This window comes from Protopterus annectens, chromosome 4.part0 (assembly GCF_019279795.1).
Source record: "Protopterus annectens isolate FY-2018-M chromosome 4.part0, PAN1.0, whole genome shotgun sequence".
NCBI classification, from domain to species: domain Eukaryota; kingdom Metazoa; phylum Chordata; order Ceratodontiformes; family Protopteridae; genus Protopterus; species Protopterus annectens.
The window spans coordinates 369,475,711-369,489,953 of record NC_056733.1 but is presented as its reverse complement, the minus strand read 5'-3'; the positions used below and the strand labels follow the sequence as shown (position 1 = coordinate 369,489,953).

Genomic DNA, 14,243 nt, shown 5'->3' with positions numbered 1-14,243 from the left:
CTGCACCTTTGCTGTTTTCAGAGTTTGACATTACGGGTTCGATATTATAACATTCGAAGTTTATAAAATTTGTTGTTATAATATAGACCCATGGAGATCACGGTACAGTAGGGATTGGAAATTCATCCATATCCCCACTATAGTGCAATCACAGAGTTGGAATATATTATTAGAAGGGGGTGTGGGGGGCAGCCCCCCACAGGAGAGGTGCAAGGGGGTTTGCCCTCCTCTTGCAAAAATGTGACATGTCGTATAGGATTTTGATTTACATCAGCTCCTATTCAGATATCACATGTTTTCGGTGACAATGTCGACTCAAATGTGTTGATCATTTGGGTCGACATTGTGTAGTAGTCAAGATTCTGCATTCGGTGATTTACTTCGATATTGTGAATGGAAAATGTTTTGCCTTTCACAATATTGGTAGTAAACCAAACAGCTCTGAATGGAAATTCTCCATACTTGACAACCAGTAGAAATGGTATGGCCCAGCCATAGAGAGTAGTGAGCCAGAGAGAGTAGTGATCCAGATAATTTTTATGAGGCAGGAAATTAAATTTATGGGGTTTGGAGGAATTCTGAAGCAAGGGAAGTCAAACCTGGACAGAGCAAATACTGATGTCAAATTATCACTGCTATTGCCCCTGGGGATAGGAATGAGACAGAAATACCTCTTAACAGCCAGAGATTATGGTAGAGACAAAGAGCATTTCAATTACTGAGGGACTTTGCAACCATTCTACAGTATCAGTATGGTCCTTGCACAGTTTCTCCAGCAGTCAGTTGATTACCCTGGAATTATAAACCACATGAAAGAATTGCTTGTGCTATATGCCTGCACAAAGACTCTCACAGAGTCTTTACAAAATGAAAAGAATGAGTCCTTCACTACTTCCATATGATGTGACAGAAGGAAGATGTAGCCTTGTGGAATCCAGTCTTTCAGGGTTTGAAGAGAAAAGAGGACTGCTGTCATCTCTGAAATACTGAAGATCTGATTATTGATGGGACCAAAGCCATTGTGTTTGTGTGGTACTAGCAGGCCTCTCCCACCCCCTAGAAGAACCATCCATCAAGAGCATAATATTGGGAAGAGAAGTTAAAAGGTTTATTACATAATAGATTGGTTGTGGTAATCTGTCTATGCAGTAATCTCTTGTGTGATGTGAAAATCCTGACTTGTGGGTTTGTGTCTAGTAACCACTGAACAAGATGAATACACTGTTAACACCCTCTGGCAGTATCTCAAATACAACCATAAGAATCAAGACTGCCATTGCCATTAGATGCTAAGTTATAGGCCAGCCTGAAGGCAAGTTGTATTTCAACAAAAATGGAACTGTGAAAAGAGGTTTCACATGCTCTGTAATGGTAAAAATGTCTAACAGGTCTTGAAATTGAGAGATACATGCATAAATGGTAAATGCTGATATTGAATTGGATAACGCATTACAAATTTCACAGCTACTGACAAGAAGTGAGAGGTGTATAGCAGCACCTCTCTGTCAGTTGAGACCACATAAACTGTTGTGAAACAACTTTGCTGTAGACATAGACAGACAACGATTACGTATTTGCTGTTTGTGAGCACACCTGGAGTTGCTGTGAAGCTGCATTATAGATATATAAACTGATAATGGCCGTCCCCTACTCAAAAGTACAAGAATATTCTTGACTACATCTCAGCCTTCATGCACAAGTAAGCACCTAGGAAGATGTAAACAGCCAACCTGCTTCTCCTAAACAGGTGAGGAGAGAGACAGACTGATGAGAGGGTGAAGGGCCACCAATTAAAATGACTTTGGATAAATTTGTGTAATGCTGCTTATGTTTAGCATGGTCCTTCAGCCATGAGTTTTCCCTGGGACTAAAACATGAACTAATACCTGAGCCTTCAGTGATTTTGTTGGACCTCCTCAATGGCTCTTTTCTAAAACAACAATTGTACCTCCTTTCTACTTAACACTTTCTGTCAAAATGGGCACCTAGGAAAGGAAGAGATAGCAATGGGGTGAAGAGAATTTTGTAAGACAGCCCTCGGATATCATGTTACTTACTGATACATTAGTAGTAATGTTAAGAAAAGCTGATGCATGAAAGGAGCACCTCACTTCCCTCGCCTCAACTACCTCCATTTGTAATAGCCAAGATGGAAGTCAGGAATTCCTTCTGGCCACAGTGGGCCTGCCTTTTGCCTCCCTGAAAACACTGAATATGTCAGTCCCCAAACCAGTACCTTGGTAGGGTTCTACATGCCCCGAGGTGCAGTTAAAAAATTTTTTTCCAACATTCTGATCCAATGATGTTTTAAACAAAAATCACAAGTCCATTCAGTCTTACTTCAAGAAAAAAACAAAAGTAAATTCTGTCCAAGACTTAATGTGCAAATCATAGAAGATAGTATTTCTCAGTAAACAGAGAAAACTATGTTTCCAAGGATACGTATATAATGTCTAGGAAAAGTGCCTCCCTCCTTATCCCCTCCCCAAAAAAATTATTGACTTTTGTGTTACTGTCTAGAGAGGGATGGAAGTAAAAAAAAAAATTGTGAATATTGTATTACATGTTCAAACTGCTGATATGGTACTTCATGTTGCTGTTGTCATAAATATACACAGCATGCTTCCTAACAACTGCCATCAAAAGGCAGCCACGTTCTCTATACCTCTCTAATATTAGGCTGGAAATGAAAGTGAAAGAACACATGCTAAAAACCATATATTTCAGCGTGTTGCATTCAGATGTATATATTCAGTATGTCTCCTTATCCCTACCTCAAAAGATACCCACTTGTATACACATATGATTGAGTGTGGGGAAAGTGAAAAAAGTAATGATCACAGCAATGTATTCCAGTTTGTCGTAGAAGTGCGATACTCATTCATATGTTATAGTGCCCTTCTGTGCACATATCTGAGGTTTGATTGTGAGAAAACTTAAATAATGACCATACTATCCTCAGCTTCATACAAGCTTTAGCAATCTTCTCTGCACAACTCTGAGCAGGGATGGTTTTAGACCAGGTGCTGATCAGGGCAGAGGATGAGGACGACAGTCCTTTTTATAAGTCAAAATATCCTTATGCAGTTGGATGTCATGAGGCCATCAGGTCATCAGAAGCTATGAGGATCTAGACGTTCTGCACTGTACTTCATGCCTTGGTGTGAAGGATAATTACTTGTTAACGTTCTTTTTTACTACTAGACAGAAGAGTTATGCATATGCTCCCAAATATTGTGCATGTCCATAGGCACACATATACTGGCACCACTGCCCCTGACAAGCTAGGTAGCCAAGTCTATCACAAGATGCACACATTTGCATACACTCTTTCTCTTGATTTCTCTTTCTCTCTCTCTCTCTAACACATGCAAACACACACATGCACACACACACATATGCACTGCATGCTCACTAACATGCAAATTGCAGGGACACCAGCCTACCTATGACATGTCTTTTGGCTATAAAGAGAAAAGAAACTGAGAACCTGGATAAAACCTACACAGTGACAAGGACAGTATGTAGACTCTGTACAGAAGGAATCACAACCAACAACTCAACCAGAGAAGCAAGCACTGTCAGATGGCATTGTTATTTGTTGTGTCACTGCTCCAGTACTCAGTTGCCAAAACAAGCACTGGATGATGGCATTGTTACTTGTTGTGTCACTACTCCAGTACTCATTTGCCTTTACACATATCTTTCCCGTCCAATAAGGACAACCACTGATCGTGTATAATGATGATGGCTGACCATGATAGAAAGCATAAGATTATTATGTACAACTTGTTACTCTTAGTTAGACTGCAAGCCCCCCAACACACACAAACTAAGCATGCATACATACAGTCATAAGTCATGGCAATGACAGTTTACACCAGTTTAAGCAAATACATTACATTGTGTGACACTTCTCCTGCCAAGCTATATCACTGATTATTTAATTGTGAACAAACAACAATACCTGTAAGTCAGTTTTACACACAGTCAACTACAAAATCCATTGCTTTCAGACAATTTACTGACTGTGCACTCCTCAGATGTGTTATTGTGATTTAAAAAAAATAGCCACATTAAAGTATTACAATTTAATCCACATGAATGCACATTAGTTCTGTAAATCAAGATTGATGACTGTTTAACTTAATCATGACACAAAAGTCACTCATTTTTCCTAGAGACATTTCCCTCACACCCAACAGTTATAGCTCCTTTGCTGACTGTGTACACCTCAGGTACCTGACTGTTGTAAAAAATTAATAATCATAATAATGTCAGGTTTGTTTCTCATAAATACAAGCATGACAGCTACAATAAAGTATTCCAACTTACTTCAGAGATATGCCCACCAGACCAGGAAAACACGATTAATGATGGTTTAACCACAGCAAATGAAAGCAGGACATGCCACATTCATATAGAGACAACTCTTATACCTAGCAGTCACAGTCACTTTGTTGACTGTACACCTTGGATGTATGACTGTGGCAAAAAAAAAGAATGGTCACAGTAATGTATTTCAGATTTGTTTCACATAAGCACATAGTACCCACAATGGAGTACTCCAGCATACTTCACATAAATGTTCACTACTCCTGGAAAGATAGACTAATGGTCCTTTATCCTAAGCAAATGATAACAGGGTCCATCATTTTCATCCCACAACAGTCTTTGTACCCAGCAGTTATAGCCATTTTGTTGAATGCGTATCCATCAGTTATATGATTGTTATAAGAAAATAATGATGAGGGGAATGTATTTCAACTCTGTTTCACAAAAAAAGTAGCCAAAGTAATATTCCTTCACACAAATAAATAATAGACATGCAAAGCCAGTATGCTAATCATTAAGCCTGAGCAAATGACAGAGAAATACAAGTGCTTTTCATTCCAATGCAGCCCATTCCCAGCAACTATGGCTATTTTTTGACTGTGTATCCCTAAGATGTATGGTTGCAATAAAATGAAAACTAAATAAATTAAATAAATAAATAAATAAAATTGTCACAATCCTGTTTCATTACCAGCCACAGGACAGTATTACAAAGTGTTTCACACAAATATACATTAAACCTGCAAAGCCACTTCCACTGTCCATATTAAATTGCCAACTACAATCCAGATCATCCTGAGTGAACTGCACCCTAACCACAGCATTGTTTTTCAGATCCTCATGATGTCATCAACTATATCTCTCACCGAGTTTTTACTGCACCTATCAAATCCACTTCCTTGTTCAATTTTTTGAAACTTCTGTTTCTTTATATCCAACTTTTAATCAACTACTCAAACAGCTCCAAAGGCTCTGGTTGTCATGATCTAGAGTAGGTGAAAGCAGAAAACTATGTTTCATCCGAGGACAGTTTTTTGGTTAACTGGTCTAGCATAAATTCTTGATACTGTATCATGTGAAATTGACAGTTCAAGGCCCTAGCTGAAAGAGTAGCAGAAGTGTAAACTTTTTTACCCCATCTCTCTAAGGATCTGGATTCCCTTTCAGAGGGGAGGGGGTTTTTGGCAGAGGTAGCTGCTACAGCCTTAGGTCCTTGGGAGATAGTCTCTGGATCTGCAAAAGGAGCCTTATACAAGTGGTAATGTGTGTCCGGGACCCTGTAGTATCTATCGGGCTTAGCAGGGGCCAGAGGTAGAGAATCAGGAGCAGTACAAGCATCATTAAATGCATCATCTACAACAGACAGAACTGGAGGTATGGCTAAAGGCCTATGTTGTGGTAAATGCAGAAAAGTTCTAAGCCTTTTTCTGGAATCTGAAAAATCCTGGCCCTGCCACTGAAATTGTTCCCTCATAGCATGCAAGGTTTCCCCAAAAGAAAATTCCTCAGGCGGAGAGGCAGAAGGGATGGACTCTTCAGCATCAGAGTCTTCATAAGGGGAGTAAGGAGCCTCTGGAGGGTCTGTATCATTTGAATCATCAGAGGAATCATCTGTAGACACTGGCTCAGGGGGCTCTGCTCTAGGCCTCTTCTCTGGAGGCGGGTGAGAGGCCCTGTCTGGTTGGGGTTGTATTCTCTGGTTCTGACCGACCGGCACTTGCGAACGGCTTCTGCTTCGGGTGCCACGCGGCAAGAAAGACTGAGGAAGATGGCGTCGGCTGATGCCTTTATACCCGAATAACTGCAGCTATGACGTCGGGTGAAGTGCGACACCAGCCGAGGCCAGACCCAGACTTTGGAATCCGGCCGACCGAAGGGCTGCCTGACGACAGGACAACCCATTTGTAAGGACTGCAGATGCATCTTTGAAGGACATCTATGCCCCAAACAGGGGACCATAGTTGTGGTTGCTTTGATCAAGGGTGCTGTGACATATGCAACAGCATTCTTTCCCTTAAATGTAAACACATAAAAGTAGAAGAAAGTGCCCCTAAAATTAATGGTAAGGCTACTAGGTTTGCTTATCCTTAAGGCCAGTCCTTTGTCAACAAATCATTTCTGTCACAAAATAAGGGAAAATGCATCTCAAATAATGTGGATGTAAGATTTGACATAACTTTACAGATATGTACAGAAAAGACGTATAAAATAAAATTGAGTACATTACTTTCTACTACTCATCTGGACAAGATATGACTTACTGTGTGCTCATCTTTAATTTTTTACTATTTACATATTCTGAGTATTTTTACATGTGCTGCCTATACTTAAAAAAACACTAGCCTCACTTCCACCAGGTAACAAAGACAATACATAATAAGATGCTATACTCAGACATTATTAACATTTATCATGGTTCTGATTGCCTGGTGTAAATGTGATTTTATTTCATGGGAAGATAATATCCAAATAAAGTTAGGCATACCTCTCAACTGTCCAGATTTTCACAGAATGTCCAGATTTTTGACTCAAATTTTTAGTCTGTTCCTAAAATGTGTGGTTTTCTGGCATATCAGTAAGGATTGAAGTCATTGAATAATGGTATACATTTGATTTTCAGACTTTATTCCTTTCAGAAAATGCATGTTAACACAAATCCTGTTATTATAGCAACATTCTATGTTTATAAGAGCAATATTTAAAATCTATCCTGATTTTTTGGCCTTTGTCCCCCCCCCCCACCATTATTTCAGGCTTTGTCCAGATTTCTTGTTCTAAGAGGTTGAGGGGTATGATGTTAGGCGTTCCAACAAGTACAGACCAACACTAAGGGACTCCGGATAACAAAGTTCACAGATGACTGCAAACTGGGAGCCATTATTGAATCCGCAAATGATGTGGATACTCTACAAAAGGGCCTTACAGAAACACAATGCTTGGTGCCAGAGCCATGGGCTCAAGCTCAATGCCAAGAAATGTATAGCGATCCCCTTTGGGAAAAAACATGTACCCGTGAATTATCACATAGGTGGCAGTACACTAAACACCGAAAGTGTGATGAGAGACTACAGGTGGACAGTGGTCTCACCTTCAATAACCACATCACCATAACAGTCAGGAAATCTTTCTATGTGGCACACCTCATCACTAAGGGCTTTTCATCCAGAAAAAAAGGTAATTGTCCCACTGTACTCATCCCTCATTAGACTCATTATAGAGTACAACTCCCCATTTGGTATGTACCTCTCAAGACATCTGCAACAACTGGAAAAGCCACATAAATACCTCACTAAAAGAATCACAGGTCTAAAGCAGCCTGCCTTAAAAAACTCCAGCTATACTCTGTCGCATATCGTCTACTCCGAGGCGATCTCTGCTTAACATACAAGGCCATGTCAAACCCAGAGCTGTTGGACATGCTACACTTAAAGAAATCCCAATCCCTCAGAGCCACATGTTCCAGGGATCTAAATCTTGTCATCACAATAAACAAAACATGCTGGAGGGATAAGTTTCTGACCCACAGATTCCCCAGACTCTGGAATAGACTGCCCATACATGTCAAGCAGAGCGCCTCTTTGTCCCTCTTCAAAAAAAACCTTGATGATTGGATGGGTGAAAGGAAATTCACCCCGGGATCATGTCAGTCGCCCTGCTTGACAGGTGTCCAGTAAACAGTGTGGGAAGAAATAGCCAGGGAATTGTTATGGCTAGGCTTGTGAACCTATGAACAACACCCTTTTCTACCCTTAATCATAGTACTCCACAGATGGTACTCAGAACTGACACTGACTGGCTTCTTTTAGGGATGTTTTAGTCACAACAAACATTTTCCCACATTATCAGTGTGTCACTAATAGGGTGGCCACAGTGGTGCAGCGGTTAGCATTGCCACCTCACAGCAAGAGGTTCTCCAATTCGATCCTTGGCTAGGGTGCCTTCTGTGCAGAGTCTGCATGTCCTCCCTGTGGTCACTTGGGTTTTCTCCGGGTGCTCCGGTTTCCTCCCAAAGACATGCTGTAAGTGGACTGGACACTCTAAATTGGCCCTAGGCGTGATTGTGTGTGTGTGTGTGTGCCTTCTGTGGAAGGTTGGGTGCTGGGCTGGCAACTCAACACTGTAAAACTCCACTGCCAATCATGAGCGGACAGGTGATCTGCTGTGGCAACCCCCTAACTGGGAAAAAAGCCGAAAGAAGAAGATCAGTGTGTCACTATTGCAGTAGCTTTGTTGTAGAAATCCTATATGTTTAAATGCTTCTTACTATAAGTGTATGTCTCTTTCTGTGTGTGCAGTATTTGAAAAATGATGAATTCAGACATGTTCCTCAATACTCTATTTTGTCTGATTCCTCTAGAATATTCTCCAAATCGTACATTATTGTCCAAGAAATGCTACTAGTAACTTTTCTTATCTTTAACATATTGCAAGCAGTCATTTACAGCAGCTTAGAAACATTTTGGTGCCTGAGCATAAAAACGACAGCAGTATCAGAAAAGTTCAGTAATCATTGCACAAAATTATGTCATCCATACTGTGAAAGGTAAAACAATTTGGCAAGACTGCTGCATTGGGGGTTGTGCAAACACTACAGCATACAGATATCTGAAAAGTACCTGTAAATATGAATCATAAAGAATGACTGAAAATGAAGTTATGACCACTCAAGGTCATCCAAGACTAGCAGGTAAGAAAGTAGAAGCAAAAAAAACCAGTAGTTTAAAAAAAGGACTAACATTACATTAAACTTAGAAACAGCTACAACTGCCGATTAACAGTGTCTTGTATATGGAAATATGCAACATCATAAAACACAAGGATATCCATGCAGAAATTACAGCAATTTGGGATAAAGACACCCAGATAGTTCTAATAGTAGTAGGAGCAACAGGGCTAATAAAGAATGTTCGCTGACAATGCACATAACTTAATATGGATCACAGCAGGGGGCATTTTGCTCTGTGGGTGTTCGGAAGTACAGTCTTGGCAAACAACGAGGACCAAAGCTAGACTAAATTTGTGAACTTTAGTCAAGCCCTGACTCTGGAATGGGGTCCATTCCTGCTATAGTATTATAAACACAAAACATTTAAAGAGAATAAAAATGACATGAACAAATGCAGTAACTTTTTTTTAATAACAGTGGACAAGTTTAAGCATCTAGTCATGGAAATGTATGCCTTTTCTCCAGATGGTTTGAGAACCTGTCTGATATAATCAAGGATGCATCTACCAGTTATACTGTTTGTTTAGACAGGGCTATAAAGCAAAGAGCAATGCATTGTATACGAGTCTTTAGAATCCCAATGTTGACCAATTGCCTTCACTTCTTAATCTTAGAGCTTCTGTGATTTAAACTGGATACAACTACTGACAGAAAAAAATCGGCCCCTAATTTTTATTGGTAAAAAAAAGATCAGGGAAATTTCTCCTGTGTCCAGTTGATATTTCCCCTAGTCTGTCTGAAAACCATCCCATGTCTTGTCTAAAACCTAGTACACAAAGTTGAAACAAATCTGCTGTGTCTTTCGGCTTATCCCGGTTAGAGGTCACTACAGATAACAATAATATGCACAGCTTTGAAGCCGAGCATACTGCCTCTTATGACCCATTGGATGCTTTACTTGTGTGAAGATATTCTTAGAATCTGTTTCTTGCTATTAATAAAATAAATTCTGTAAAATTTAAAAAAACAGTAAGAATGTACTTTACACACAACATACCGACTGCTGCAGTTAAACCTATTGGTGTCATTATCTGAGCAAATCATTACTGATTAGTAGCATTAAAATATCACCACTGTCAGTCACAAATTAGCACACAAAGTGAGAAAAGTGTATGGCATTATATTTTGTACCAGGACAAGTTCAAAAGGGTAACAGATAACATTTTCTAGTTATTACATGTTGCGCATCAACAATATTAAAACTGCAACCCCCCCAACCGTCACCACACAATCAACATAAAACACTTCCTTGAGATAATTTCTATATTATTGGATTACCTGCTGACACATCATATGGCATTTCAATACAAATTTATTGAAATTTAAGAACATTTTAAAAACAAAGTAATACAGGAACCAAATGACTTCTGTTTTTTTTAACATAATTTTGGGTACAATTATCTCCTTAAACCCCAGTACAATTTTACAAGCAAGTACCCGCAACAAAATGTGAATTTTTCACACATCATAATAACTGAAGTAGCTATTCAGCAAATTTACGAGTGCCTTAACTTAGTGCTTATTCTCATTTGCACTGGCATTTTGTCGGTTTTGGTTCGATAGCACCATGTCTAACACTGAAACAAAAGTGAAAGCTGTAATGGCACTTTTTTTCACTCCGATATCTCAATTCTCCCTTAGGTAGTCTCTTGAACAAATGCTGGAGTGAACAGTGAACACCAAACCAATGCAAAGGAGCAACAGAACACACTTGAAATGCACTGAAGCACAAGGTATTGGGCTACTTACTATCATATTTACAGAGGTATGTACAATGTCAATAAATTAAACTTTAATTTTCAGTATTCTAACTTCTGATATTTACAAGAGATATCAAATAATTATATAAATACCTTTGTTGCAGCCCTGTTTACACTAATTTCCTTCGTATTTTATTGCATATAGAAGGCAGTGGTGGTAATGAAGTGTACTACCAACCATAGACTGGGGATGAAACAGAACAAATGATGCCAACTTCTTTGCAGCCATGTCTGCAATCAAGACATTACTTACTGCTTTTAGAATAGCAAATCCATAACAAAAAAAGGACTATTAAAGGGCAAACAATTCCTTGCACTGGCATTTCCACATCATCTTAGCTGTCTTTTGATACTTTACTTCCCACCTACCAGCTGCTAATCTTATAACTTCTCAGATATGTAAAGGATATGCTGTACATTTTCATTTTACAAACACAGTTGTTGTAGCAGCTTTGAAATATTCACCTCTAAATTATTTTCTTAAATACTTGTGGTGTTGAAAAAAAGGAACAAAACAACATACAGATGGACAGCTTTTACAAAGTGCACAGAGAAGACAGGTTTTAAAAGTTCATAAAAGAAAGCCAGAGATAAGCTGTTGATATCCAGATGTTAAGGTGAGCTATTGATTGATCTGTCTTGTTTTGAGTCAAGCCCACTGACCAGACGTTGAATGTTTTGCAGTTCATTAGTGGTTTCTTTTTCAGAGCATAGTTTTGGAGACAGAGAAATTGATCCTGAAGAAAAAGTTGAAGATCTGCTGTTCACATCGGATCCAGAGTCCAGAGTAACAGAAATTGGACTGGTTGCCATGGTTCCCATGCCATTCGTCTTGGTTTCAGCTGTGCTGCTGGCCATAGTAGGGAGGGCTGTAGTGAGAAGACTGCTGTTGTCAGGCAAGGACATTGGTATTGAATAGGGGCTATACCTCAGGCGAGGGCGCACTGCATTTAGTAAGGGGTGACGGTGCATGGCTGAAGAGGCGGCAGAAGAGGCTGCAGCTGCTGCTGCCATGTAAGTGTAGGGATAGGGGAACAGACTTCCAAAGGGTGACATCGCCAGACCCTGAAATACACAAAACATAAAACATATCAAACTCTGCTGTTCGTTAAACCCTTCGCAGTTTACTGGCAAACAATTTACAAAATATACAGTGACAAAAATACACTAAAACCTGGCATGAACACCCACAACTGATTTACGCTGAAAACTGGAACAAATACCAATAACTGACTGAACATGCACATGCATATAGACAGGTAGACAGACAGAGATAGATACAGATATATAGATATAAATGTAAAATACATATGTATATAATAAATAAGCGGCTGTGTATAAATATATATATATATATATATATATATATATATATATATATATATATATATATATATATATATACACACATTCACACACACACACACACATATATATATATATATATATATATATATATATATACATACACACACACACACACACACACACACACACACACACACATATATATATATATATATATATATATATATATATATATATATACAAACACACTCATATGTATGTATGTATATAGGTTTGATTATACTAATTATACTATATTTGCTGAACACACTTTTTTATGGAATGTATCCATGCCAATGCATCTCCATTAAAAATAAGCAAAAACCTGGAAATCCTACCTCAAACCAATCACACAATACACACACAACACTTTTTTTAAGTGTTTCTTTCAGGGGGGAAAGCCCCCTGGCTTCCACTTTCTCACAATCCTAACTACGTAGATATATATATATATATATATTATATATTATATATATATATATATATATATATATATATATATATATATATATATATATATATATATATATATATATATATATATTATACACACATATACACACACACACACACACACACACACACACACACACACATATATATATATATATATATATATATATATATATATATATATATATGTGTGTGTGTGTGTGTGTGTGTGATTCACTTTATAATCCTGAAATCCTGAAATACCGAATTTCAGAATTTCAAGATCATAAAGCCGAAACCTGACAATCCCGAAACCCCAGAAGCGCGAATTTTAAAATTGTGAACACTACACTAACTATACACCACACACACACACACACACACACACACACACACACACACACACACACACACACAGCTTCCCCCAACACACAAACACTCAAACTTACACTACATACAAGCAGGGGGGAAAGCCCCCTTGCACTCCCCCTACTTAAATATACCAACTCCACAGTCAAATTACACAGACAAACACACAAAAACACCACCATACAAGCTACATTCCCCTCGCACACACAGATCACAGTAACCGAACACACTGACACACACTAAAGCCTCTAAGCAAATCCCTTAAACATAAACAATTACCTGAACTTCCAGCTATCCCTTCACAGAGAGCAACACCAGAAGCGCTACTTCAAAATATCTGTACTTCGGGATTTTGAAATTTGTGCTTCTGGGGTTTCGAACTTTTGAGCTTTCGGCTTTAAAATCTTGGGATTCTGAAATTCAGTATTTCAGAATTTCGGGATTATAAAGTGATAAAGTGTTCCTATATATATATACATATATATATATATATATATATATATATATATATATATATATATATAAACATCATACAACAGAGGAGTAAGGAGATATGAGATATTACCGACTACCAACAATATGTTATTTTGCTCCCATCAAACACTGTCATTCGACCAACGTGATATTCAAACAAGTTACCATCCTTTGCCAAATTATCTGTGAGTATGCAAAAAACCCTCAAAAATATATATTGAGACAATACATAACTCCACACAGGGAAGGTAAGAAGTCAGTGTGGTGCGAAGACTAAATACCAACAAAGTTCAAGAAAAATAGTTTATTGGTATGTACAGCTCTAAAAACACCACAGAATGGTTTCTTCTCCTGGTCCTATCTTTGTGAAATAAAATATTCAGTCATTTCAACATTAATTCAGTTTAATAAAATGTGTCACTAGCTTAACTAATAAAGACGTAACTACTACAAACATTCATGAGTGAATGGTATGAAACAAATTTCAATGCATACCAAAATATAGCAAAACAAAAAGCATATAATAAAAATAATATGGAAAACAGAAGAGTGATATACTCAAGGGCCATATCTGGTGAACCAAAAGAAAAATGAAAGCTTTTCAATGAAATTATAAATACCCATGTAAACCTAAATTATGTAATGCTTTTACTTTGATACTACGCAGGCATTATATTGCACCTAGTTGATACTTTCTCTGTGTGATGTGTGTAATAAATGTGTCTAAACAAACACACAGTGGTAAAAAACAAAGAACAGGAACCAAACAGGACACAATGTCCAGATAAGCACTTTCATCC

At 38.2% G+C, this 14,243-nt stretch overlaps 1 protein-coding gene across 1 annotated transcript in view; it reads right to left on the bottom strand.

The window, feature by feature from the left end:
• Nucleotides 1–9,453: 9,453 nt before the first annotated feature.
• TBX3 (T-box transcription factor 3) overlaps nucleotides 9,454–14,243 on the bottom strand; it is a 37,471-nt gene continuing 32,681 nt past the window's right edge. Inside the window, exon 7 of the mRNA XM_044068335.1 lies at nucleotides 9,454–11,886. Coding sequence (XP_043924270.1) covers nucleotides 11,434–11,886 — 453 coding nt within the window. The 3' untranslated portion in view covers nucleotides 9,454–11,433. The remainder of the gene's footprint in view (nucleotides 11,887–14,243) is intronic.